The 26924-nt window shown below is 31.4% G+C and overlaps 2 protein-coding genes across 3 annotated transcripts; both read right to left on the bottom strand.

Moving 5' to 3' along the window:
* Positions 1 to 837: 837 nt before the first annotated feature.
* LOC110604429 (alpha-glucosidase 2-like) lies at positions 838 to 8171 on the bottom strand. The gene is given in 20 exon segments (XM_021742587.2): positions 838 to 1220; positions 1222 to 1273; positions 1600 to 1708; positions 1811 to 2040; positions 2503 to 2623; positions 2703 to 2790; positions 2911 to 2980; positions 3085 to 3205; positions 3359 to 3526; positions 4017 to 4202; positions 4347 to 4433; positions 4507 to 4649; positions 4734 to 4902; positions 6150 to 6245; positions 6338 to 6420; positions 6848 to 6965; positions 7168 to 7305; positions 7427 to 7495; positions 7596 to 7872; positions 8014 to 8171. Coding segments are annotated over 19 exon segments (2319 nt in total). The 5' UTR covers positions 7830 to 7872; positions 8014 to 8171; the 3' UTR covers positions 838 to 1183.
* Positions 8172 to 22548: 14377 nt separating this feature from the next.
* Positions 22549 to 26255, bottom strand: LOC110605670 (trihelix transcription factor GT-3b). Of its 2 annotated transcripts, none has more exons than XM_021744317.2 (3): positions 25848 to 26255; positions 22972 to 23568; positions 22549 to 22828 (listed from the first exon to the last, which is right to left on the bottom strand). In XM_021744317.2, the coding sequence occupies exons 1-2, from the start codon at positions 26160 to 26162 to the stop codon at positions 22972 to 22974; spliced, it is 912 nt and encodes a 303-aa protein (XP_021600009.1). In that variant the 5' UTR covers positions 26163 to 26255; the 3' UTR covers positions 22549 to 22828. The 2 variants fall into 2 exon arrangements, with proteins under 2 accessions (XP_021600009.1, XP_043808126.1); XM_043952191.1 differs by having other exon boundaries at positions 22549 to 22820.
* Between the last annotated feature and the right edge of the window lie 669 nt (positions 26256 to 26924).

Below are 26924 nucleotides of genomic sequence, written 5' to 3'. Positions count from 1 at the left end.
ATTCCAGCACATACAGTTGATTTTATTGCCCTTCCTATAAGTTTTCATAACAGTATTGCAGCAAACAACTTGGCAAATTAGCATGTGGATGTTTTCAAACAGGTACAACAATGCCTTATGGAAGCAATGATAAGTATAAAGCTGTAGCTAATAAATATAGGCATTTCAAATCCTTCAATGTCGGTGATCAAGTTATGGTGTACCTGCGCAAGAAACGTGGTTGAGGACAAAAAAAGTACCCAAAGAAGATTAGTCTATTTCAGATTATTCAGAAGATTAATGACAATACCTATGTTTTTAACCTCCCAGGTTATATGAAAATTTTCAAGACGTTTAACGTAGCGAATCTATTTCAGTACTACCATACTGAAGATAACTCGAGGTTGAGTTCTTTACAATTAGAAGAGAATGATGCAGAGTAATTAGTTTTTGGATTTTATGACAGACTTAGACTGGACTTAATTTTTACTGCCGATATCCATTGAAGGTCCACAACAGTTTTTTAGAAAGAAAATTTTGAGATGTATGACTTTGAAAAGTGTGATAAGTGCTACATGCCAGTCACAAAGTTCAAGACAAAAATTCAATCGTTCAGGAGATCAATTTTGTATTTTTATTATTTTTTAAAATTTTTTCATAATTTTTCATATTAGGACTTTTTCTATTATAAATAGTCATTTTCTTGACTATTTGAGACACTTTTTAATTTTCAAGAATTCAATAAGAAATTTCGGTTTCTAACCTTTCATTTTTTTGAATTTCGTTCTAATCAAACGTTATTGATTAAAATTTCTCACGGAGTCTAAACAGTCTTATTTCATTTGGATATTTAAAAAATAAAAAGTAAAACAACAATTATTTTACACAAAACTCCATATTTACAATACACAACTTTTTTTCATTCATTTCACACATATGTTTTTTTTTCTTTCTTTTTTTTTATAAAATAAACACAACTCCATATTTACAATACACACAACTCCTTATTCTCACTCATTCACTCATTTTTTTTACAATACACACATCTCCATATTTATAATAAAAAGTTACATGATATTATATATCACAACATCACTCTTGAGATTTTGATAAACAATCTCTTTATTTTTTTATAATTATGATGAGATTCTTCGCTAAGACATATCCCATGAATTAACGAAAAAGGTCATCTATTTTAACATATTCAATCACCATTTTTCAGATCATTAGGGCTTGAATTATGCACCATCTGGTCCTTGAACCTCTTTAACATCTGGGATCTGCTTATAACTTTCTGTATTGGATAATGAGCAAACAACATGAAATTACCTAAAAGGTTGAATATTCATATGAAAAAAAAATTCAAATTTTAGGATTCATCAGTAAATTGACTTATAAATATAATAAAAGATTACAAAAAAAAAAGGAATATTTGACACCATATATTTACCATGCACATAATTATTAGAATAATCTAATTATGCCATCACTTTAATGCATCAAAATAGTGTTAATTGAGAAGATAATAGTAATATTATCTTACTATATATATGGGAATCAAAAAGGGAAGGCAAGAGAGAATGAGTGTGCACACTAGAATCTCCAAAGAAGAAAAATTACCTAAACGAGTTTTATACAGTTTCTCACTTACTGATACCAACTCAGAAATTTCAAAATCTGAAGGAACGGCAATTATCACATCTTCTCCATCTATGCCCCATGAATCAATCTGCGTGAACAAATTAAGATTTTAAAATACTTCAAATTAAATGGCAGTTTATTTGCAATGCAAGCTTTAGCCAATTTCTATTGTTATGTAAAAAGACTGTACCTTTGCACCTCCACCGAGTAATAATTGCACATGCAAACGTCTTTTGGGTCTCTTCCAATACCCTTTTGTTTCAGAAACTCTAACAGTAACAATTGAAAATTGAAGTTCTCTTTCACAAACTTTAATGACTATAGAATGACGTTCAGCAACATAATGTGTAAGCAGATATCCACCCTTGGTGAATTCATATCCATCACCAGCATCTTCAAATAATGTACCTTTAGCTTTTCCTGTAAATAAGAAATGGTTTATTGATCCCTTTGATTGCTGGATAACACAAAATCATGCACTTGTAGTGAGAGGGAGAGAGAGAGAGCGTAGTAGGTAACACAAATTATACACAAATTTTCAATAATAAATTAATTTAAAGATATTGTAGACATGATATATAGTGGAGTTGCTTGATTCTAAACGACTCAGTAATTTACAATTTTATCATGATCCTTGTAGCGTAAGTTGAAGAATGACATAAAAAATCACAAGATTCAGCAGTTTTTGGAAATATGTAGACGAAATACAAAGAGATATTTTTCACAATATTATCAAGAAAGCATAATTTTCTAAGAATTAAATACCAGTAAACAATAGGTTAAATAAATGAATGCTAAGTAAAAAAATCACCTTATAAATATGAACTCAAATGCATGTAAATTTTAAGATATTTTTGTGACAATTAACATGCATTATATTACCATTTTCATCTAAAGCTACAATGAGTGTCAAGTCATCGGAAAATTTTGCTTCATCAACATGCTGATGAGGGGGCCCCAAAGGAATTATAAATCCACCTTGCAAGTATAAAGTTGGCAAGTCCTATTATAAACATAACACAGTTAGGGACAAGACAAATGCATCTTTAAAAAAAAGAAGACAATTAAGATAGTAAGCATACCGGATGTGAATCATCAAAATCAAATCTCAACCAAATTCCTTTAGGCAGATGATATTGCAATTTGTCTGTTCCCTGATCTGGAATGGTACTACAGAAGATGGAAAAAAAAATATCAAAACAAATTGCATAGGCACTCTTAAAATGCTAGTTGTACTTATATGTTTATATCGTAACCTAGTGATTTATCTTATAATAAGGAGAGAAAAACCTTGCATAAACCAAAAGTGGACCCAATAAGAAGGCATTTTCAAGGGTTCTTAAGCTAGTATCTTTTGTATCTGCACAAGTAATTAGCATATGTTAAACACTAAATTAAAAAGGGAGCATTTTTTTCTTTAGCTAATTCAAATGAAATTGCATTATTAAGAGCATAAAAACATACCAGCAAAGAAAGTAGGAGTTGCCACTGGTGTACCCATTGTATGAGCAGTATAAAATAGAGTATATAAGTGTGGTATAAGGCGATAACGTCTCTTCAATGCAAGGCGACAAACTTCTTCGCACTGTTGAAACTTAAAACTGAAGTTAGTTCACAATAAAGTTGCGACAATAAGCTATGGGTTTTGCTTAACTAATGGGACTTTTACATACATATCATTAATAAAAAAATTTGTTGGTGGATTGGTTACTATCAAATTGTTAGCACACAAACAAACCTCTTTTCCAAAGGACCATGGCTCATGATCCTTGGTTTCTTTTGAAGAATGCCCACGGGAGAAAGGAAACATTGCACCGATGCCCATCCACCTTGCGAAAAGTCTAGGTGTTGCATCTTCCGCAAATCCACCAATATCAGGTCCAGAAAATGGCTGACCACTAATTCCCTATTCATAAAGTAAATCCAAAATTAGATAATTAGTTTTGCGAGAGATGAATTTAGAACGTACTTTTATTTTTTAAATAATTTACTTTCCTTTTCCTTTTACAATTTTCTCGTTTCTTCCAAATTAAACTATATCTTAATACTGAAAATCAATGAATAATTCAAGAAAAGAAAGAAGTATGGAAGACCGAGAGGCTATAAAAGAAAATGAGTTTAAACAATAATGGGCGCGAGGGTTGTGTTGAATTCCACATCGGTTGTGAGAAGGGGGCTATAGACACTCATCTCCTGGAGCTAGTTTTTGGACGAGTTAGATTTGATCCAAATTTAACACAGATCAAACAATTTATACCTAAAAAATTAATTCATGGTTCAACTATACATAAAACTAATATTACTAGCAAGGTGTGTAATCATTTTATTTTATAAGTAAACTTCTAGTCCTAAATTAAATACAAATACTAATTAATCAAACTTCATAAATTACTTACCAATTGAAGTACCATGGAGATAGACATATGCAGGTGCAGCCAATTAGAAACATTATCTCCTGTCCATGTTGCAGCATACCTTTGACTGCCAATAAATCCAGCTCTAGTAAGAACAAAGGTACGCTTGTTTTCATTAGCCAATTTCATGCCCTCAAATGTTGATCTTGCCATCAACATGCCATATACCTAAAAGTAAGAACTTAAATTTCAGAATTCATTTAGTTATCAATATAAAAATAAAAAAAATCATGACAATAAACTATTTTTAATTTCATTTGTAGAAATCACTCTCTTTCTAAAGAAAACAAATAGAAAGCAAAGGATGAATACATTGTGATAGTGTGAGTGCTCCTGATGACCCCCAAGTTCATCATCTCCTCGGTGAATATTGCTTTCAGGCATTGTTTTTGATTGTACCTAAAAAGTTAAATAGTAAGATCAAGTCCATTGAAGAAATTACAAGCACTCAAAAATTGATAATGAGAGTTACATTTTGAACAGCTGGCTCATTCATATCATTCCATATGCCATCGACGCCATTAGAAATGAAATCTTTAACTAAACCAGCCCACCAAGAGCGAGCCTTTGATTGTGTGAAGTCAGGGAAAACACAAAGCCCAGGCCATACTTCTCCTAAAAATGGATAAGAAAACAGTTAAAACTCCAAACTTTTTTTTGGGTGGCCCCAAGTGGGGGTGAAGCAAACTAAAAACCCACCAGTAAATGGTGTTCCATCTGCACTTTGAACCCAAACATCACTTTCAGAGCCGCTATCATATACAAAATAACCTTCATCACATTTGATACCAGGGTCTAGCATCCAAGTTGCTTTAAAACCTAGATTATGAAGATCATTTGCCAACGATTGTGGATTTGGAAAACGCCCCTGAAACAATACATAAGAAAATTTCTCTATCAAGATTAATAATTTCAAGTTTATTATAGAATAGATATTTGTATCTATGTTAATATCTGTGATTCAGATTATTCTTGATGCTTAATGAATTTAGCAAAAGACAAGAAACTAATAAAATTATAATGCATAATAGTAAATAAATTCAAATGAGTACATAATTATTAATCACTAGTAGCAAGTCCATAAACATGTGTTGACTCAATAAGTTATAGTTGTAAGAAGTGTTATATGAATATGATCTAATTATTTAGATACTTGCACCAAGATGGTTAATTTTAGAATGCTATAGTTGTGAGTAACCTTCTGTGATTGAGTGAATTAGATCTGTCATTGGTCGCCATGTTTATGCATGTAAATGTTATAGTATATATTCCTTTTCCTCCGAAGGAGGATTTTAGTAAATAATAAAAAATAACACTTGGGTTAAGGGTCAAGTTGGTAATTTTTTTTACATCTCCCTCTGCTTTCAAAAAAAAAAAATCAATTGGAATATGAAAACATGACTGAATTAGTCCTAATTACTCTTCGAGACGAATGGATGAAGGGAGGAGCTTCTTGAACAAGGAAAAGGAACTTCATGTACATAAACTGCTTGAACATAAGTCATGGACCCTTTTTTGGCAGAAGTAATTCTTTCTTGTAAAGAGCCGATTTCAATACTAAGGATAGGTTAAAGTTCGAAAGGTTGACCTATTCGGGAATCTCCAGATCTACCTTATTTTCAACTTCCCAAAGAATCCAGAGACTAGAAGGAATAATCAAGCAATGCTTCTCCATTTTCTCTTTCTATTTCTTATCCCTCTTCATTTTCTACAGTCACTTTTAAAGAGTTGAATGTGTACATTTTGTTTATTTGCATCTCAAGACTTAATTATTGAGTTGCAAGGTGGTTCAATTTTGGATTCCATTGACAGCCTTAGCCCACTAGAAATGTAAAAGAATAAACTTTTTATTAGAAAGAAGAATATCATAATCTTGCTTTTCTACATATATATTATGTGCATTTGTGTTTTGCGTTTGTATTTGTAGGAAATTGATTATAACTATCAAGATTAGGATAGTGCAAGCTACTAAATATGCTCCAAGAGAAAAATATCATTCTTGATTCTAGAATTGGATAATGATCATTGGAGGAGGAAGTTGTTTGGCCATAAGCTGCATTTCGATTTAATTAAGGTTGAATTTATCATGGAAAGTAATAAATAATTGAAACTTGCCTGATGAAATGTGAAACAACGATAACCATCCATATAGTCAATGTCCATCCATATGACATCACACGGAATGCCTTTCTCCCTAAATGTTTTGGCAATCTGCAAAACTCAACAACAATAACAAAGGATAATACGATGTCTAACTATCAATGGCTCATAGTAAAAGCAACAGACAAAAGTTTACACAATACCTCCATGACCTTTTGAGCAGAATCATAACTCCAACGACATTGTTGATAGCCTAAGGCCCACTTTGGAGGCATAAAAACAGTTCCTGGATAGGGAGATACAACATTAATCACTATGGTGAATATATTAAATAAAATAAAGGAACACTAGAAGTTGTCAAATGCAATTATTGAATGCTTTAAAAACAGTTCCTAGTTCAAATCCTCCCTTCATTCATCCTCCAAAAATATGCAAAAATGTGATAAATATTCATGAATTTCTTTTTTTCATTCTTTCTCTTATCCCCTATTTTCTCATCCCATTATTGTAGATTTTATTCATGAACCATCTTATTTACATATACAAGATTTTCTTGTAAAGGACGATTCTATATATAAGGCACCCAATATTTGTTAGTCAAGTTTCTAATATTAAACCTAACAATAAACCCAACACAACATGGACATGCACACAAAAAAATAATTGAAAGTGGACATAATTAGAATCACAGAGAAGGAGCCAATGTAAATTACCAATTGCATGAGATAAAGATTGCAGGACAGCAGTGGGGGAAGCAAAAGGACCAAATGTAATGACAGGATATGAGGCTGAAGCAGTGAATTGAATAATTGATACCGTCGTCAAATCAATCTGCTTATGGCATATGTGTGGATAGTAAATTAGGTGAAAGATATAACTTAAAGATTTTTAAAGAGTTTGATTATAAGGAAAATATTTACATGGACTAATCAAGTGGGTCCCACCATGAAAAAATAGATGGGACCCACTTTTCTGTCGTCTGTAGTGGACTGGATCCACCTAAAAATTCCCCATTTCAAAAGAAAAAACATACCTCACAACGTTTTGTGGTGTCAGCAAGAACACCTATGGCCTCTCCATTTGGAAGAATAGCTAGCACCCAAGGATGTGATTGATACAAGGGCATAGTTTCAGGACCATAAGCATATGAATCTGTGTTCCATGTTTCAATCTGCATTTTTTTTTTAAAGAAACTACTTACATAGAATTTCTAGAGTTCATCTAAGAACTCAATAAGAATGTGATCTAATTTCAAAGTGAAAATGACATGTATAGAATTTAAAATGACTTACTTTTTTCCCTGTTCGCTCAAGTGGTCCACTAACTTCTCCAGTTCCATAGAAGGAGGTACCTTTCGGAAGCTAAACCAAGGAAAACGAATATCATTAGCAATAAAAGATGCATGTAAAAAACAAAATGCAACTAGAGAAAACATAAAAAGGAAGACAACCAATAGCCAACCTCAAGTTTGACAATCTGGTTTCCTGAATTGCATTCAAAGGTAGGGATATAGGAAGGAACGTTGAATAATGTGTCCCTAAGCTTCGTATTGATGAATGAGAGACTAGGATATGCAGCAGCTCTATCAATTGAAGAACAATCAAATCGAAAAACTCCATCCTCCAGGATCGGCTCAAAAAACATTTTCCCTGATTTGGCATCAGAATTGACTGTATTCTCTTCATTACCAGACATTTTGGATACCAATGCCAACTTTGCACAGTCAGGCCTCTTGCTTCTGCATGCCAAAGATTGAATAGAGTTACACTCTTTATCAACCCAAGTTTATAATAAACATGACAAGAATCAGCAGAATTCAGAAAATGGTTATATTCAAACGTAGAATCACTACTGAGTGCATGCATGAAACTGAAATTACATTTTCAGAATGAAAAGCTAGCACAATGCAGAAACAGAGATGATTGAATGATGGATATTGAAGGCTTGGAATGAAACTATATATATAATAAGAACTTGGGTGATGGAATTCTAAGAGTGAAGATTTCCATTAGCGTAAAGTAATCCATCATTCACCAAATTCTTTAACCAAGAACCTCTTTTAACTTTCTCTTTAGTGTTACTTGACATTTGGGATTGGAATTAAGGATAACTCAATGGGATTTGGAAAATTTTGATAGCTGAATCACATCTTTAGCAAATATCACTTCAACCTTTTTATCATCTTCACCAATAAGTCTTGTAGCTTTAACCTCCCTTATTAATTGGATTGAGTCCTCCATGGTCTTTCAATCAGTTATGTGTATAGAGTTTAATTCAATACTAATTAATATTAATAATATAATATTTATTATTTACTTATTTATATTCTGCAAGTAAAATATAATTTGATAATGAAAAATATTTAATTGTATAACTAAAAATAAAAATAAATATTGATTCAGAAAAGTAAATTAATTAAGCATATGTAAAAAAATATAACAATACTGTTATGGTAATTAATAAGAATTAATTACTAAAAACGATATATAAAACTGACATAGAGCAATTAGTCTTGGATTTTACGGTAAATTTATACCGGATCTAACTTTTAGTGTCGACGTCCGATAGAGACCTACGATAGTTTTTCACAGAGTTCGATATAAAAATTCCATCGTTTAGGGGTCAATTAATTTATATTTTAACTATTTTTTTTTTAGATATTTTAAGTATTTTCATAATTTTGCATATTAGGATTTTATTTCTATTATAAATAACCTCTCTTAACTATTAAAAACTCACATTTTCAATTTTTTAGAAATTTCAATAAGATTTTTCATTTTATAACCTATTTTTTCTCTTATTTCATATTACGCAAACGATATTGGTTAAAATTTCTGATCGAGTTTAAATAGTCTTTTATCACAAATATTTTCTTTTTAAAGTGTTCCTCTTAATTTCAGCTAAACAAATTTTAGGATGTCATGTAAACAATTAAAAAGAAATTATTTATTTTAGTAATAAAATAAAAATAAATTTCAGTTAGGGTAAAATTTAAAAAAGAGAATGAAGCTAATTGTTATCAAATTAAATTTATGTTTGTCACTTGTTTATATAGTAAAATGAAAAATAATTTTCTTTATAGATATCGTCATTGTTAAAGCACGAAGAATGTAGGAAGAAAATCTTGCTTGCTAAAAATAAAAGGAAAAAGAGAAAAAGAAAAGAGAAAATGATAAGAAAGGAAAAAGTAAAAGGGAACTTTTACTGTTCCTAACAGTTAAAGACGTTTGGATAAAATAACAGTAAAAGTTCAAACCTTTTTTTTATTTGTTTAGGCAATTCGACATTCAAATATTTGTTAGATTGATAATTTAAACTTTCATTTTTTTCGAAAAATAATTTATATTTGAGAAATAATTTTTATAAAAAATATTTTACTACATTAATTATTTACTTGTCTTGCAGTGAATTCCATTAATGCAATGTCATGGATAAAGTATTAATTCATTTTACCATAAAAAAAATCATATTCAAATTAGTTTAATAAAGATAATAATAACTAATATAGATTTAATGATTAGATAGTTAAATAATTTAAAAAAAATAAAATGAATAAAAGTAAAATAGTTAAAACTTTAAATGAAAACTTTGATTGGTTTTACAATAGATCATAGAAATTTAAAATTTTAATTAATAGAATCAAACACCAAAATAAATTTTTAAGATACTCAAGCATTCTCTTAGTTGGGAAAAAAAAACATATTAACAAATTTCTTTTTTTTTTTTGTTAGTCCTCTTTATATTGATTTCTTTAGATATAAAGATAATGCTGCTAAAGAATTATATTTGGAATAAATAAAAGAATAAATTACTATAATTTATTTATTTATGTAAATTAGTTAAAAGAAAAAAAAACTTCACACAAATTATAAATAAAAAATAAATGAACAATTAAAAAAAAAGTAAAAAGGAAAAATGAGAAATAATATAGCTTTATTTACAACGTGATCTATCTTTAATAAAAAAAAGGTTTATAAAGTAAAATTAAAAAAATAAATTAAATTAAATTTAAGAGAGAGAGTAACGTTAATCATTATTAAATTAAAATTATTTATAAAATGAAATAAAAAATTAACTTCATTCTCAAGCTATAGGAAAGCATGAAAACTTGTAAGAAGAAAAAGAAATTTGGATAAAGTAAAATTTAGATAAAATAAAATTCATTAGTTATTTTCACTGTTTTAAAAAATATATTAAAACACTCGTTACTTTTTAAAAGTTTACTAACTATTAAATATTATAAAAAATTTTAAAATATTTTTGATATGAACTAATTAATTAATAAATATTTTAAAAATATGATAAAATTAACTAATAAATTTTTTAAAACTATAGAAACTAAACAATAAAATAATTAACAACTAAAATAAACGGAGAGACTAATTAGTAAACTTTCTAAAACGTCAGAAATATTTTAATATATTTTTTAAAATAAAAAAATTAACTAGTAAATTTTATTATATAATAAAATTAAGATTTATCCATTAAATTAAGACTAAGTAAATAATATAAATAGGAGTAAATTAATTAAAAGAGTAAATATATAATATTATTTGTAGAAGGGGAAGAGAGTGACTAACAAATATATTTAAATTAAATATATATTTACATTTAAATTATATGTTATTTTTTGATACTTATAAATTATTAAAAAATATAATTAAAATAACCTTCTAATTAGAATACAAGAAAGTATGAATATAAATGTTCTGTCATATATATCTACATATATGTATATAATTTTAATTATTTTATTTTGCTTCTTCAAAATTAATAATAAGATTAAAAATATAATCAACGATAAAAATTTTAATCTCCTAAATATTTTTTAAAATATTTAATAGGTTAATATGATTTGATTGATATCACCCAACAATCGCCCAAAATAAATCATGAGCGATCACCATAAGATAGAGTCACGTGGCAAGAGTTTGATAAGCCGATACGCGCCTCCATCCATGCAAGGGAAGACACAGACACCGTAATACCCGATTCTTCATCAAGACTTACCATTCTTTGAAGAGATCGAGTCTTTATATACCATCGAGTCTTTACTGACATGAGTATCGAAGTGGCTGCCGTAGGCGCCAACCACTTCACTTTCTCTCTCTTGCAGATTAACCAATCACAGTACAGTTCTATTTCAGCCACGTCATCAACTTTGTTTCAGCAAAGTTATTTAAAATTCATTAAATTTTCTCTGTTCATTTGGATTAAAATCGGTCTCTTATCCCCTTTATCTTAAAAAAGAAATATTTCTTTTCTCTCTCTCTACATGGCCGGCGATTGACGGGTGTCAAATTCGTCAATTAAAACTGATTTCCTTTTTCTTGATTTAATAGATTTTGTAGATAGGGTGAATGAGTGTCAATCCCAATAGGGATCTCAAATTTTATTTAATTTTTAATACCAAGTGAGGAAAAAGAAGAACTCTTTATAACAAAAGAGAGAAGAAGAGGATTTCTATTGATGAAGTTGTTTTTAAGAAAAACTAAAGAAAAATAATGCGATTGAATGATGAAATAAATAATCAAATAAAAAAAATTCAGCTAAAAGTAATCAAAATTGAGAGGTTTGCAGTTGATCGTTGATTCAAAGATAATTCATTAAATTTTTCATTGTTTGGTTATAATGTTCAAACAAGCGAATCCCACCAAATCTTCTTTAAGATTAGATTAATTCGTGTAGCGCTTTCTAATTAATTAATAACTCTATCAAACGTGTAGATTTAATGAATTAATTGCATTAAAAATAGAAGAATCTAAACTTGATCAACAATTACAAGCGAATTGTTTAAACCAAATCAATTAGTTTTTTAACATAAACAAATACATTAATTGCTACTTGTATTAACTCAATTAAATAATTATATATTTACTTGAATTAATTAATAATATATTGTCTATCTAGAAGATTCAATGGGACTCTTGAATTCCTAAAAAGACAACAATGAAGGTGGTGTTCGTTAAAAATAGAAAAAGATTGAAAACAGAAATTAAGATAAATAAAAATAAAAAAATAAATCTCACAACATAAGTAAACCTCAACTTATTAACCTCCAATTGAAAAAAAAAAAGGAGTTTAGCACTAAGGGCCATATAACAAAATTACAGAAAATAAATAAAAGAAAAAGGATAAAGGGTTCGACTAGAAGAGGAACCGAAAGGAGAGAACATGGAGAAGAGAAGGTGTAGAGATGATTGTGTAGATGCCTTCCTACTTCTAAACTAACCTTTATATAGCATCTTTCCAATAAAAAGATAACTATTCAAAAAATAAAAAAGAAATATAATAAATATACTACTACTATGATTGTTATCCTAATCCTAATTTGATTGTATTTGCAGTTATCTGAAACAATTTTGAATTCTATACTGCTGTCAAAACAGAAATCCTGCAATTTGTCCGTCAAGCTTGGGTCACAGCCTTAAGCAAGCTCGTACCTTCCAGACGAAAATAGCTCAAAAACAACCTTTTTTTATTTCTTTTTTCATTTTCAGCTCAAAATCAGTCCAAAATCAAAATCCAAGTAAAAATAAATTGTTTATATCAAAATCATAGCAAAATCATAGAAATTAATATGGAAAAAGTTGTAAGTTTTATCACTCATCAGTGATTCACGAGTTAATGCTAAGGTTACTACCAATAAGAGCAACTGCGAACTTCACTAGATGGCTAGAGGTGATAACAAAGAGGCCAATTTTCTAGCCAAAATGGCGACGGCAGAAGAATGAGAGTCGATGATACTTGTGTACAAGACTTTGACACAGGATGATCTGCCGACTGATGAATGGTCGGCTAAATAGGTAATAAAAAAATCCTCTAAATATATACTAATTAATTGTCTAATTATACAGCATATCCTCAACTCAACCATGGTTACGATGTGTAATGAAAGATGAGGGCTGAGAAATGTTTTAAAAATCCTCTAAATATGTACTAATTAATAGTATGTTATACAGGAGATCCTCAACTCAACTATGGTTACGATACGTAATGGAAGATGAAGGTTGAGAAATTCTAAAAAACATTCATGAAGGTAATTATGGAAATCACGAAGGAGCTCGGACAATCGCCAAAAAAACATTCAGATAAAGATACTATTAACTAATGATAATGAAAGATGCAAAACAGCTTGTCTAGAGGTGTCATCGATGTCAAGCGCATGCAAGTACTTTGAGATTTCAGGAAATTTTGAAGAAATGTAATTCAATTTGAATCAAGCCGAGTGTTTATGAGAAAATGCTACAACCAAAATGGCTGTTTACATAAGCAAAATATCCAGAATGTTCAACAGTAAGGTCAAGTCACGTGCTTTTATTGTAGGGTACTTAGTTCTTAAAAGAACAGATACAATAGATGCCGAGTTTAATAAGTTACGCAAAATCTGAAAAAGATTATTTAAGGCCCCAAAGGTTATTCATCGAGGGTCTTATGAAATGGCCAAGCTAAATGGCCGAGTCATTTTCCACTCCTAGAATATTTGTGAAAATTTTATTAATAATAGTTATCAATGTATTTTTCATGTGTTATGTTATTCAGTGACAAGGAACGATGGGATTGCCTTCTTTAGAAGGATTGAAGAGCATTCATTAAAGGCCACAAAGCGGGTTCCGCCAGATCTAGGTGTTAGTCCCACTAAACAAGGCCACAAGGCGGATTCCGCCAAGCCATAATCCGGGCGTCAGTCTCACTAATTAAGGCATCTTATACCAGGCCACAAGGCGGGTTTCACCATACCATAATTCGGGCATCTGTCTACTAATCAAAGCATTTCATGCCAGATCACAAGGCAGGAATCTGTCAGGCTATCTGGATTTTAGTCCCGCAACATAAGTTATCTCAAGTCAGGCCATAAGGCGGGAATTTGTTAGGCCATCCAAGTGTCAGTCCCGCAATATCAAGGTATCTCATGCCAGAGCACAAGTCGAAAATCCATCAAGCTATCCGGGTGTCAGTGTCGCAAAAACAAGGCATTTTATACCATGCCACAAAACGAAAATCCATCAGGCCAACCATGTATTAGTCTCGAAATACAAGACATTCTCATGTCAGGCCACAAGACAGAAATCCGTCAGGCCAATTGGGTATTACTCCTATAACATAAGGCTCCGAGTGTTAGTCTCGCAATACAAGGCATATCATGCCATGCATTTTTTAATTACAGTGGGACACAACCGAAACTTTTCTTTCTCATTGTATGCAATGGATTTTATTAATCTTGATCCTAGAAAAGGATTGCATATTTTGTTAGATGTCCTCTTTATAATAATTTCTTCAAATAAATACATAATGCTGCTAAAGAATTATATTTGGAATAAATAAAGAATAAATTACTATAACTCATTTATTTATTTAAATAAATTAAAAGAAAATAAAACAGTGTAACAAAAAGCTGCAAGAACAAGAAACTTCACACAAATTATAAATAAAAAATAATTGAGCAATTTTTTTTTAAAAAAAAAAAGAATAATGACAAGTAATATAGCTTTATCAAAGTGAGTGGGTCAATTGATCTTCCTTTTCCACGTAACTCAATTGTTGTTGATTTTCTCAGCAAAATCAAGGTAAAAAGAGATATTCCTTTGTGAAAGAAGGTGACTCCAGCAAGCTTACTTCTTCATTTATTCTCCCCAATCATGTCTGACTTTAAGGAGAATGTTACCCAACACTCATTAACAAAGCCTTAGGAAAACATTATTAAATTAAATTTATTTATAAAGTAAAATAAAAAAATAACTTCATTCTCAAGCCGTAGGAAAGCATGAAGACTTGTAAGAAGAAAAGCACATTTGGATAAAATAAAAATTAAAAGGAAAAAAAATAGCAACTTTTACTCTTCCTAAACCCTAAAAATTAAGATCGAGCAATATTTAGTTCAAATTGAAAAAATCGATTGAATTAAATTAATTTAAAATTTTGATTCGATTTTTTATTTATTTCAGTTTATTTTGATTATTAATTTTAAAAATTTTGAATATTACAGTTGGATTTGATTTTAATAAAAAAAATTAAAAAAATTAAACTAAACCAATTAATAATAATAGTATATTATTTTAAATAATATAAAGAGATTATATTATATTAAGGTTAAAATATTTTAATTAAATTTTAAAATATTAAAAGTAAAGTGTAAAAAATAAAAAATTTATTAAAAATTAAAGTCGATCAAATTGAACCGAATTAGGTCAGTTCAATACGATTTGATTTTTAATCAAAATCAATTTGATTTGATTTTTATAAATACTAAAATTTTAATTTTCAATTTATTCGATTTAAATCGAACCGACTGAATGTTCACACTTAATAGAAATGCACCCTCTTTTAGTATAGTATAATAATGTGATACAAGCATAATTGCATATTTTTTATCATTAATTTTTAAGAAAGAATTAATATTTAATCTCTAGATATTATATTTCTTTTACATTTAATCCCTTAATTTTATGATTTTTTACAATTTGATCCTTCAGTTGTATCTCTTTATATCTTCCCTCACTTTCTATCTCACCCCATTTATCTCCTACGAGAGAGAGGTAGATGAAAAATAATACAATTATAAATAATAACAATATAATAATTTAAAAATACATCTCCAAATACTAATAGCTAAGTGTTTGTTTATAGGAAATAATTTTTTACTTTTCGTTTTTTATTTTTTAAGAAATTTGTAGTTTTCATTTTTTTATGAAAAATTAGTAAAAATATAAAAAAATATGTTCATCTATTAATTAATATAAAAATTATTTTCAAATTAAAAATAATGAAAAATACCCAGAATTTTTATGATTAAAAAAAATTATTTGAAAATTTATTTAAAACTTAATTAGTTTTATTTTTAATTTTTTTACTAGGTACTAATAATTTATTTTCTAGTAATATAACTAATTTCAAATATTTCTTTAAATAATTAGTTAATTTTAGTCATAAAAAATATTATAATATATATATATATATATATATATATATATATATATATATATATATATATATATATATATATATATATATATATATATATATATATATATTTATTTATTATAAAAGGCTTATTATTTTGCATTTAGAAAACAACTAGAAAACATAATTTTCATTATAAAAGAAAATTGTGGAAAACATTTTAAAGTTATTTTCCAAAATATAATTAAATGTTAGAAAATTGGAAAACTGATTTTCTAATTTGCTATTTGAAAAACTAACACATGTGAATACAAAATTTTTTGTTTTCTGATTTTGTCAAAAAAAAAAATTCTAGAAATTACGTGCACCAGTTTTCTGTGAGTGAACAAATCCTATATAATTTAATTTCTAAAATATATGAATTTAAATGTTAATAATAATAAAATATAATTATTAAAATTGTAACTTATCTTAAAAAAAAAAAACTAAGCAATATAACATGAAAAGTAAAGTAAACCAACAACAATGGTCGGTTTAGGTGGAGAGGGTGAGATGAATTGACCCACTAACTTTGGTAAAGCTATATAATTATTTATTTTTTTCTTTTAAAATTTTTAGCATTATTTTTCTTTATTTATAATTTCTGCGAAGATTTTATTGTTGCTTTTTGTTGCGCTTTCTTTTATTTTATTTTTATTAATTTTGATAAATAAATTAATTATGGTAATACATTACGGATTTACACAACGATACTATGCTAATAATTTAATAGTGGGTTAAAATTATTATAAAAAATTTAATTTTTAATTAATATAATAATATATTTTAATAAATAATTTATTTTATATTTAATAAAATTATAATTTTAATCGCTTTTTTATCCATTGAAAAAAAAAAAAAAACTGCAGCTTAATACTATAAAAACAGAGACAGATAGATGCGACAAATTTCAAATCACTACTGTTGACATATAATTACAATTTTTTTTTTCAATAATTTATAATTATAATTTAAATATATAAATAAATAATTTTCAACCGCTATTTTAAACTTATTTTTATAGTAAAAATACTTATTAGTATAATTTATTTAACTTTTTAGTTCATTTGTATTTTGGATGAATGTATGGAGAGAATCCAACAAAATGTGCAATCCTGCCCTTTTGGAGGAAGAGGGAATAATAGGAAGAGGGAGTAATAAAATGCATTAGATTTTGTTGATCTATTTTAGGCTAATATATATATAAAAAAAAATCATATGTGATGACTGTCAAACTTCTGGTATTCAGACCGAGGCTAGATCCTGACGAAAGAAACAGGTCCAAAACCCAGTAAAACTCACTAGGCAGGTCGATCCAGTGCCCCCATCCAGCCCGTGATTAGAGCAGGCCAGACTGACCCAATGTTTGGATCCACCAGCGGAGAGTCTAGCAACTGTGATATGACGGGGAGTAGGAGAGCAGGCTAGGCTACGACATGGCCCTACCAGCATGTGTGCCGGAAAGAAATTAAATGGCCGCCTGATGAGAAGGGCAAGCGGGTACGTCTGTACATACGGATCTGCGTAACAGAAATAGGTGGCACTATAGCAGGATGGCAGTTATGCGTCACTAGAGAACAAAGGAAAAAGAAATAAAGGGGGAATACGGGACCCCTCATATTAAGTTTACACACACCTGTAAACCCTATTTTTCTCTGGATCTTAGAGCATCAATTGACGCCGTCTGTAGAAACGAAAGAGATCTTTTCGTCACCGGAGTTTATATTTCCATAACACTCACTGAGATCCACATGGCTAACCACAACGAAAATCACACCAGCAGCACCCCAAACGACCTAAGCTCTGCTCATGAAGGACAACAATTTGTATTTTTTAGTCCCACAACCCCATCAAACCAATCACCTGTACTATTTAATCCCTCGCCGAGCTCGACAGGAAACGCATCCAGAACCATGGTTTGATGAGAAGGGCAAGCGGGTACGTCTGTACGTACGGATCTGCGTGACAGAAATAGGTGGCACTATAGCAGGATGGCAGTTATGCGTCACTAGAGAAAAAAGGAAAAAGAAATAAAGGGGGAATACGGGACCCCTCATATTAAGTTTACACACACCTGTAAACCCTATTTTTCTTTGGATCTTAGAGCATCAATTGGCGCCGTCTGTAGAAACGAAAGAGATCTTTTCGTCACCGGAGTTTATATTTCCATAACACTCACTGAGATCCACATGGCTAACCACAACGAAAATCACACCAGCAGCACCCCAAACGACCTAAGCTCTGCTCATGAAGGACAACAGTTTGTATTTTTTAGTCCCACAACCCCATCAAACCAATTACCTGTACTATTTAATCCCTCGCCGAGCTCGGCAGGAAACGCATCCAGAACCACCCTATCATTCTCAATAGGTAGTGTTTTGTAGCTAAAGAGCCATGGTTTGGAGCTCTTAGCCATTGGTTCTGAACCCCAATCCACCTTCAACTACCAAAACCCCCAACATAGTAGTCAGAGAACGGGTGAAAGAAGTGGAGAGGTTGATAGGGAAAATGAGCTCGCAGTCAAGGCCAGAGACAAGAGGGTGAGAGAGCTTATTGAGAATGATGAGGCAAAAAGTTACTCTGTCGGGCCAACAATAAGGACAGAAAGCAAGGAGTGGGAAAGGGGATATCGCCTAGAGAAAAGGCTAAGGCAGGAGGAGACGGATGTGGACCAAAAGTTGAAAAGAATGAAGGCACAACTCCTAACTGAGCTAAGGGCAAAAGATTACCAGGCTCTCTTACCCACATCCTCACCTTTTTCAAGGTGGATCTAGCAGGAGACCATCCCGAAGAAGTTCATGATGCCGCCAATGGTGGTACAAGACAAAGACTTCATCCAATGGCCTAAGCCCATGAGAGCTGATACCAGCCGAAGGGATCCAAATAAATACTGCCAATACCACTGGACACAGCCATGATACCAATCGTTGCTACCGGCTAATCAATGACATAGAAAGACTGATCAAGAGGGGGCACCTCCGAAACTTCGTGAAAAAAAAAACCAGAAGGAGAGGCCCCAAGAAAAATGCAGCGGTGGAGAGACCCCGCAGACTAGGAACAGGGCCTATGAATGATGGATCTAGTGGAACTATTAACATGATCGTGGGAGGAACTAGAGGTCGGATGAGTAGAAGAGGGAAGAAGAGACGCGGGAATGGAGAGAGGAGTAGCAGCGAAGTCCTGTAGATAATGGGGAGTTTAACATCTCCTTTTCTCCTGAAGATGCTCACGGGATTCAAATGCCCCATGACGACGCCTTAGTCATTGAGGCTGTCATTCACAACTTCAGGGTCTGCAAGATCCTGGTAGACGATAGGAGTAAAGTGAACATGCTGCCCTACAGAGTCTTTCAGCAGATGAACTTATCGGAGGAGCAGCTGGTGAGGTATCAGGCCCCGGTCAAGGGGATAGGGGGAACCCCGGTGGCAGTAGAAAGAAAGGTAAAGGTGGCCCTAACGTTGGGAGAACTACCCCTGTCACGTACCCACTATGCAATCTTTCTGGTGGTGAAGCTCCCCCTAAGCTACAACATCATTCTGGGAAGGCCAGTGCTGTATGATTTTAAAGCAGTAACCAGTATCAGGTACCTGACATGAAATTTCCCACTGAGGCAGGGATAGTAGTACCTGACATGAAATTTCCCACTGAGGCAGGGATAAGAGTAGCCCGAGGGAGGCAGGAAAAAGCCCGGGTGGTATATTTGGCCACAGTGACAGAGCCAAGCGCGACGTCTGAAGAGGTGAATCCGGAGGTCATGGAGGTCCGAGATGAAAAGGAGGCCAGGACGGAGCCCGTCGATGAGCTGAAGACATTTCCACTATCTAAAAAAGAAGCTGACAAAGTCTTCAGCCTCAACGCGAGCCTTAACAGAGACCAGAAAGAGGCAGCAATGGCTCTTATCAGAGGACATGCCTCAAGCTTCGCCTGGAAGCCTTCTGACTTGCCAGGAATAGACCCCAAGGTGATGACCCACGAGCTCAACGTCCTCCCCGGAGCAAAGCCAATAAAGCAGAAGAAGAGAGTGTTCGAGAAGGAGAAACAACAAGCCACTCGAAAAGAAGTTCAAAAGTTAGAAGAGGCTGGGTTCATTAGGGAAGTAATGTATCCACAGTGGTTAGCAAACCCTATGTTAGTTAAAAAAGCCAATGACAAATACCAAATGTGTATAGACTTTACCGACCTAAACCAGGCCTGCCCCAAAAATTGTTATCCTCTTCCCGACATAAATAAAATGGTCGATTCTATGGCCGGTTTTGATTACATCGTCCCTTGATGCTATGTCTGGGTACCACCAAATTCCTATGGACAGGTCGGACAAAGAGAAAACCTCGTTCATAACCGAAGATGAGACTTACTGCTATAAGGCTATGCCCTTCAGGCTGAAAAACGCAGGGGAGACATACTAACAACTAATGAATAAAATCTTCAAAAGCCAAATAGGGACAAACGTAGAAGTATATGTTGATGACATGGTAGTGAAAAGCCAAACCTTCCAGCAACACTTGGCCGACCTAAAGGAAGTATTTGGGATGCTAGAGTAGTACAACATGAGATTGAACCCGACGAAATGCACTTCCTTTATCAGAGGAGGAAATTCTTGGGCTATATGGTTAGTGGGAATGGCATTGAGCCAAACCTAGAGAAGGTGGAAGCCATATTGAAGATGACAGAGCTGACCAGTGTAAGGGATGTACAGAAGCTCACATGAAGGGTGATAACACTCAACCGGTTCATATCAAAATCCACAGAGAAGTGCTTGCTATCCTTCAAAACTTGCCTTGGCTCTTTATACACTCAATGGACTTATATGTTTATGGCTATTAGTAATACTTCTTCTAATGTAGCTTACGTTGTTGCTCCTTCATCAAAAAATGGTCCTATAGAATGTTGCTATTGTAAGAAACCTAAACATTGCATTTCTGATTTGGCTCGTAAAAGATCTTCTAGGATAGATCAATCTAAATCACAACAGCTCCACAACAATTCATGCTCTGCTGCTTCAGTCACTAATGATGACAGTATAAACACAATTCCCTCCAACTCTACTTCACAATCTTTTTCCATGCAAGATCCTTAAAATTTTCTCCATCAATGATCCATTGCTTCTGGTAATCCTTTCTCACCTATCATGTTTGTCACCCTAAGTACAAATTCTTGGTTCTTTGACATTACTTATTTCAATCATATGACTTCCAATCCTGATTTATTTGTATCTAAAAATTTCAGTTTCTATTTATTTAACATACATACTGTTGATAGTTATAAAATGTCTATTATACATGTCGGTCATATCTCTACTCCTTATCTATCCATCTTGTTCCAAAACTTAGTTCCAATCATTTATCCGTTGGTTATGATGTTCATTTTTATTCTCCTGATTGTATTGAAATTGCAATTTATCTAACAACAAATATATAATACTAAAATATATTTATTATTGAATATTTTCATGATCATTTGTAATCATATTATCAATTCCTCCTTGAGGTAAAATATAAAAAACAATAGTAACTTGATCAAGGTTAAAATCATTATAAATAATATTTATCTCTATATTTTATTTCACGTCCCTTCCTTTCAATGATACTAAATAAACATAGTTTAACGTACTGCATATACATGACTAATGGACTTTTATGCAATAATGATAACATTCAATTTTCATACTGTCTTATCCACTTTATTTCTTTACTATACTACCAAAGACCTTCATTAGCAAATCTTTTTTTTTTAATAGCTTTCTATTGTAGTATTGAGAGTTGTTGAAAGTATTTTTACTTCATTCAAAACCTATATAAAGTTGATCTAGTGAAGATATTCACTTGGCAAAGGTTTTAAGTATTAGTTGAAATTTAGAAAAAAAGTTTAAGGGGTTTATTAAAGTTTTAAGGGTACACAAGCACCTAGAAAGTATGCAGTTTGTAAAATGACTGTTCTCTTACCAGATTAAAAGAGTTAAAGTGAAGTGAAGACGTTTGTAAAATGACTGTTCTCTTGCCAGATTAAAAGAGTTAAAGTGAAGTGAAGACTCAAAGGAGTATTTTGAAAGAATGAATGCAGGCTGAGTTAACTTAACTATAGGTATACGTAAATTTATATGGTTCATCCAAGATAAATTAGTTTAATTTTAATTTAAGTATATCTGTCAAAGTTCTGGCTTTTTTGCCATTACTCTCAATATAATCTAAGGTTTTTGCAATTTTATCATACAAAAGGTGACCTTATACAATTGAACTAGTAAAATTTAAATTACTTTTTATAAATAAAGCAATTTTATTATAGTTTAAAAGAATAATAAAAATAATAATAATTATTATTATAAACTAAAATATTTATTTATGTAGAACCTAACATAACTTTAGTTTAAAATAAGACTTGGTGTATAAACCAAGATATAAGAATTACTCCCATGTGATATCCACATTGCGTCCAGAAAAAAAGAAAAAACAAAAAGGAAAAACAAAAAGAAATGAAATAGAAGAAGAAGAAGCAAGAACGTAAACATTTAACAAGTCAGTTTCAGTTTGATTTTCCAAGAGAAGCTATCTATGTAAAAGTACATCAAATTCAAATCCCTAACAAAATCATGTATTCCAGAAAGCTATAAACATAAACAATATAAACAAATAAATTTCCCTAAACAGCTGCTGCAGTAGATCTCAACTTTGACCCCCAAAAAAAAAGTTTCCCCTGGTATTTGCCACTTGTACAAGCGTTTCCTGTCCGTCTCTATTTTTCTAGATTTCCCTTTTTTTCTTACAACAATTCACATAAAAAGAACGTTTTTAGTGTTGTCATTTTTCATACACAACCATGATTAAACTTTCTCTATTGATTACCAAAAATAAAAATAAGTAAAACACAAAATTTGGCAAGTAATGAGAGAAAACTCACTGACCTATTTACCTTCAATATCATTTTCGGTTATAAGTTTGTTCAGAAGTGTAATCAGCAGTACATCTCTCCTCTCAGCCCTGCTCTCTTCTCTAATTCGCCTCTGTTCTTCCCTCTCCCTCCAGGCCTGCTCAATCATTAATCTCTCTTGCTCCATTTTCTCCATTGACTGTCTCCATTCCAGCTCAAACAACTGTTGGTCATTCGCACGCTTTTCCATCATCTCTCTCCACTGCATCTCCATCTGTTGTTGCTGCTGAAAGAACTCTTTGAGCATTTCCTGAATACCACCAATATCAGGACTTGAGGTGCTCGTCACACTTGAAGACACCTCTGTTAGAAACCTTTCACGCTTCCTCTTCTGGGAATTGCTTCTAGCTAGCCTCTCCTCCCCATCTTCATCCTCATCTTCACCTACTGAGAGTTCATCAAAGGATGTGCTTGCACTCATTCTCTTCACCCGTTTCTTTGCCTGGGAAGAACCCACCTTAGAATCTAAAAGCAAACGTTGCATGTTCTTTGCTCGTTCAGTAAATACTGCATGCAACTCCTCAAAGAATGGGCAATGCAGACCATTCTCAGGATCAGATGTCTCCTTGCCCTGTTAAATTATCACATACAATAACACTTCATCAAGAAATAATGGAAGACGTATTCAATAATGGAACTGAATATAGATCTTGATACAAACATTATAACGAACAAACAAAATACACTAAATAAGAACATAAACAGTGCATGGAAGTTCTTCTTTTCTAGATTTAAGGTAACAAATTTAGCAGGTACCCAATTACAACTGATATAGAACCAATAGCATGGCCAGAACAGTCATTTCTTCTTTGCAAACGTAAACTATGCCTATTATATCAAATGTTTCATAGTGAAAAAGAGCAACACAAGGAAATAAAAGAATTAAGCAGCTAGTTATACATGCAGTATTTCTAACTATTTTTAGCAGCATAGCATCAAAGCTTGTTAGAGGAAATCACAAATACTAAGATATTTAATAATTTTGGGTTTTCAAATTAGTTTTTAATGTTGGGTACAGTTGTTAGTAGGAAAGCAGGTTAGTTGGGCTATTAATTCAACATCAGAATTCAGATGCATACTCTAGATCTCTCTCTACTGGAATGGAAGAGTGTTCAAAATGTTTCCACATAAATAGCTACCAGCATAATGATCCTAGCTATTTTTGGTGTCCATTTAGACGCTTCACTTCCTCATATATTGCACATTAACTACTCTCCTGAGAAATCAAATTATTTGCCTAGCCCCTCTCTATCCCTAGATTTATGTTACTGCAGAACCTCATTTGCTGTTCTTTACCAGATCCTTCTTTTGCTTTTTACATTCCCCCAGTCATAAGGTTGCTACCAACTTTAGGCACCTTTCTTGCATTATTAATTGAAAGATGTATTTAGCAGTTTCTAGTTTAGATTTTAGACCCAAAAACGGATGTGGAATCAAGTTTGCATTTGGTGAAGGATTAAAAAAATTGGAGGAGAAAGTTATGTGTAATATTAAGGGAGTAATGGTCAAGGGAAGGGGTAAAAAATATCAAGATGTTAAGTATGTCTTGTCTGTCTCTGTATGCGTGTATACAGGTGACAGATGGATCTCATCTGTATATTTGGTAGTTGTGATTGGTAGCAGTGTGGGAAAAATAATAATAAAAGATTCTTATCAAAATTTCCCCTTTGACATAAAGGAACATGGCTTAAATTTCAATCCCCAAGGGGGTGAATGGTAATCCCCTTACAAAATATTTCCCAAGTAAGAGTATACCAGCAGCATTGAAACTTAAAAAGGATTAAAATTGGCCTTTTACTCTTTCCCCATTTCAGCCCTTGCCATACATGCCCACAATTTACAAGTATCATAATACAACAGCACAGATCCACCTTATTTGGACATCTATCAACCATGGTATTGTTTTATGAAGTATTGCTTTTAAAATTTATTATCAAGCTACAACATAAGCAGTAATTTTTCTTTTTGAACAAATAAGCAGTATATTATTTCAAACAGAGAATACAAAAGAACTTGAGAAAGAAATTGCACCAATATGCGTGGATGGATGCCCCAATTGATGGTTGCATTTGGATAGAAGATGTAAATCCTACAAAACTTCCTACATTTTTATCTAAGCAATTTTGGCCCCAAACTTTGGCTTTGATAAGTCAAATTTATATTATTTTTCTTTCTATAAATTTGAAATACATTGTAAATCTAATACTTTTTTTTTGGGTCAATAATTTTTATGGCCAAAGAAAGCATACAGCTGAAAAAACTGTACAATACCAACATCTGCTCATTTCCCTATCTACAATATATATGTATATTGTAACTCTATACTTGTTGATAAGTATTTTCTCAAAAAGTTAAGGATTCAACTCATTTGTGCTTATAATTTTCTAAGCGCTGCATTTTTCTGTTCATAACAAATGCAACATAATTCTCCATTGAAGTGTTTTTACATGCCCAAGAGAATGCATGGTATACAGAATGATGGCATTTTGATTTCTCTTGCTAAAACGCATTCAAGTATCTTTTATATATAAATAAAATTTTCCCAAATTAACCATTGTTCTCTTGCAACATATAAGCATACATATATACATAAAAACCCTTAATTTTGCTTGTGTATTTCACATTTAGTAGTTATTCTACTGCCTAGTGATAAGATTAGTGAGGAAAAAAAGCCTCTGCCATTGAGAAAATACCTAACAGGAACTAATATATCTACTCCATATCTGTCCAACAAACTCTGGTAAAATAATAATAATAATAATAATAGAAAAAGAATGAGGATCACATCCTATAACGGCTAGAAAATTTTTAAAATTTTCATTTGAGATCGTAATCAAGAGCAGAAGATACCTTGTAACGATTGACGAGGTTCTTCCACTTACACTTGCACTGGTCAGGGGTCCTACGGTATCCTCTTTCTCTTAGCTTTGCACTCACGATCTCCCAAAGCGCCTTGCTCCTCTTCGCAACCGTAAAATCTTTCTCCAGCTCCGCCCGAATCCCAATCAAGTCCTTCGTCTCTTGTTCCGTCCACTGTTGTTGCTGCTGCTGTTGGCCCCTCTCTTTTGACGCCGAAGGCGAGATATCCTCTGCTGGACTCAGCATCGTTGATGCCATCGCCATGCTCATCGGCCGGAGAGAGTCGTTGTTGATGCCGCTAAACATCGCAAAATTTTACTGTTATACGTATCCGTATTAGGGTTCTCCAAACTCCACTCTTTTCATTTCAAGACAGCATGTAGGTTTTGTTTACCATGTTCGCGGGTCGGGCCTTACAGATATTCAACCCGATCTAATTTTATCAAGGAAAATTACTATTAAATCTTTAAATTTTTAAAAATTTTATTAGATTAGAAAATAATTAGTCGATCTAAATTTGTGAATTATTATAGATTATTTATTGATAAAATAAAAAAAATATAATAAAATAGACTTATATAGTAAGATTTGAAAAGTTGAAAGAAAAAAAAAACTAATTTTTGTTAATATATTTTATTTTTAAAATTAAAATTAAATAATAAAAAATAAGTTATTTAAAATTATTTATTTTATGAAAATATTTTTTAGAAAAATATTTTTTATATTTTTTTAGAGTTAATAAAAATATTTTTTAATAAAAAAATAAAAATAATTTTTCTACATTGTGATTAATATATTTTACTTTTAAATTAAATTAAACAACAAAAAATAAATTAACTTGTTGAAAATATTTTTCAAATGTAAGTTATATTAATTGTTTCAATTAATAGAGACTTATTGGAAAATACTTTACGTAGAAAAATTTTTCTGTAAAAAATAATTTTCCATGAAATAAATTATTTTTCATTGTTTAATTTTAATTTTAAAAAATTGTTAACAATTTTATATATATAAAACTCTTAATAAGAATTTTAAAGTGTTAAAAAATTACTCTCTTTTAAAAGGGAA

This window comes from Manihot esculenta, chromosome 17 (genome assembly GCF_001659605.2).
Source record: "Manihot esculenta cultivar AM560-2 chromosome 17, M.esculenta_v8, whole genome shotgun sequence".
Classification (NCBI taxonomy): Eukaryota; Viridiplantae; Streptophyta; class Magnoliopsida; order Malpighiales; family Euphorbiaceae; genus Manihot; species Manihot esculenta.
The sequence above is the reverse complement of the archived record's forward strand: the minus strand, read 5'-3'. Positions and strand labels throughout refer to the sequence as shown.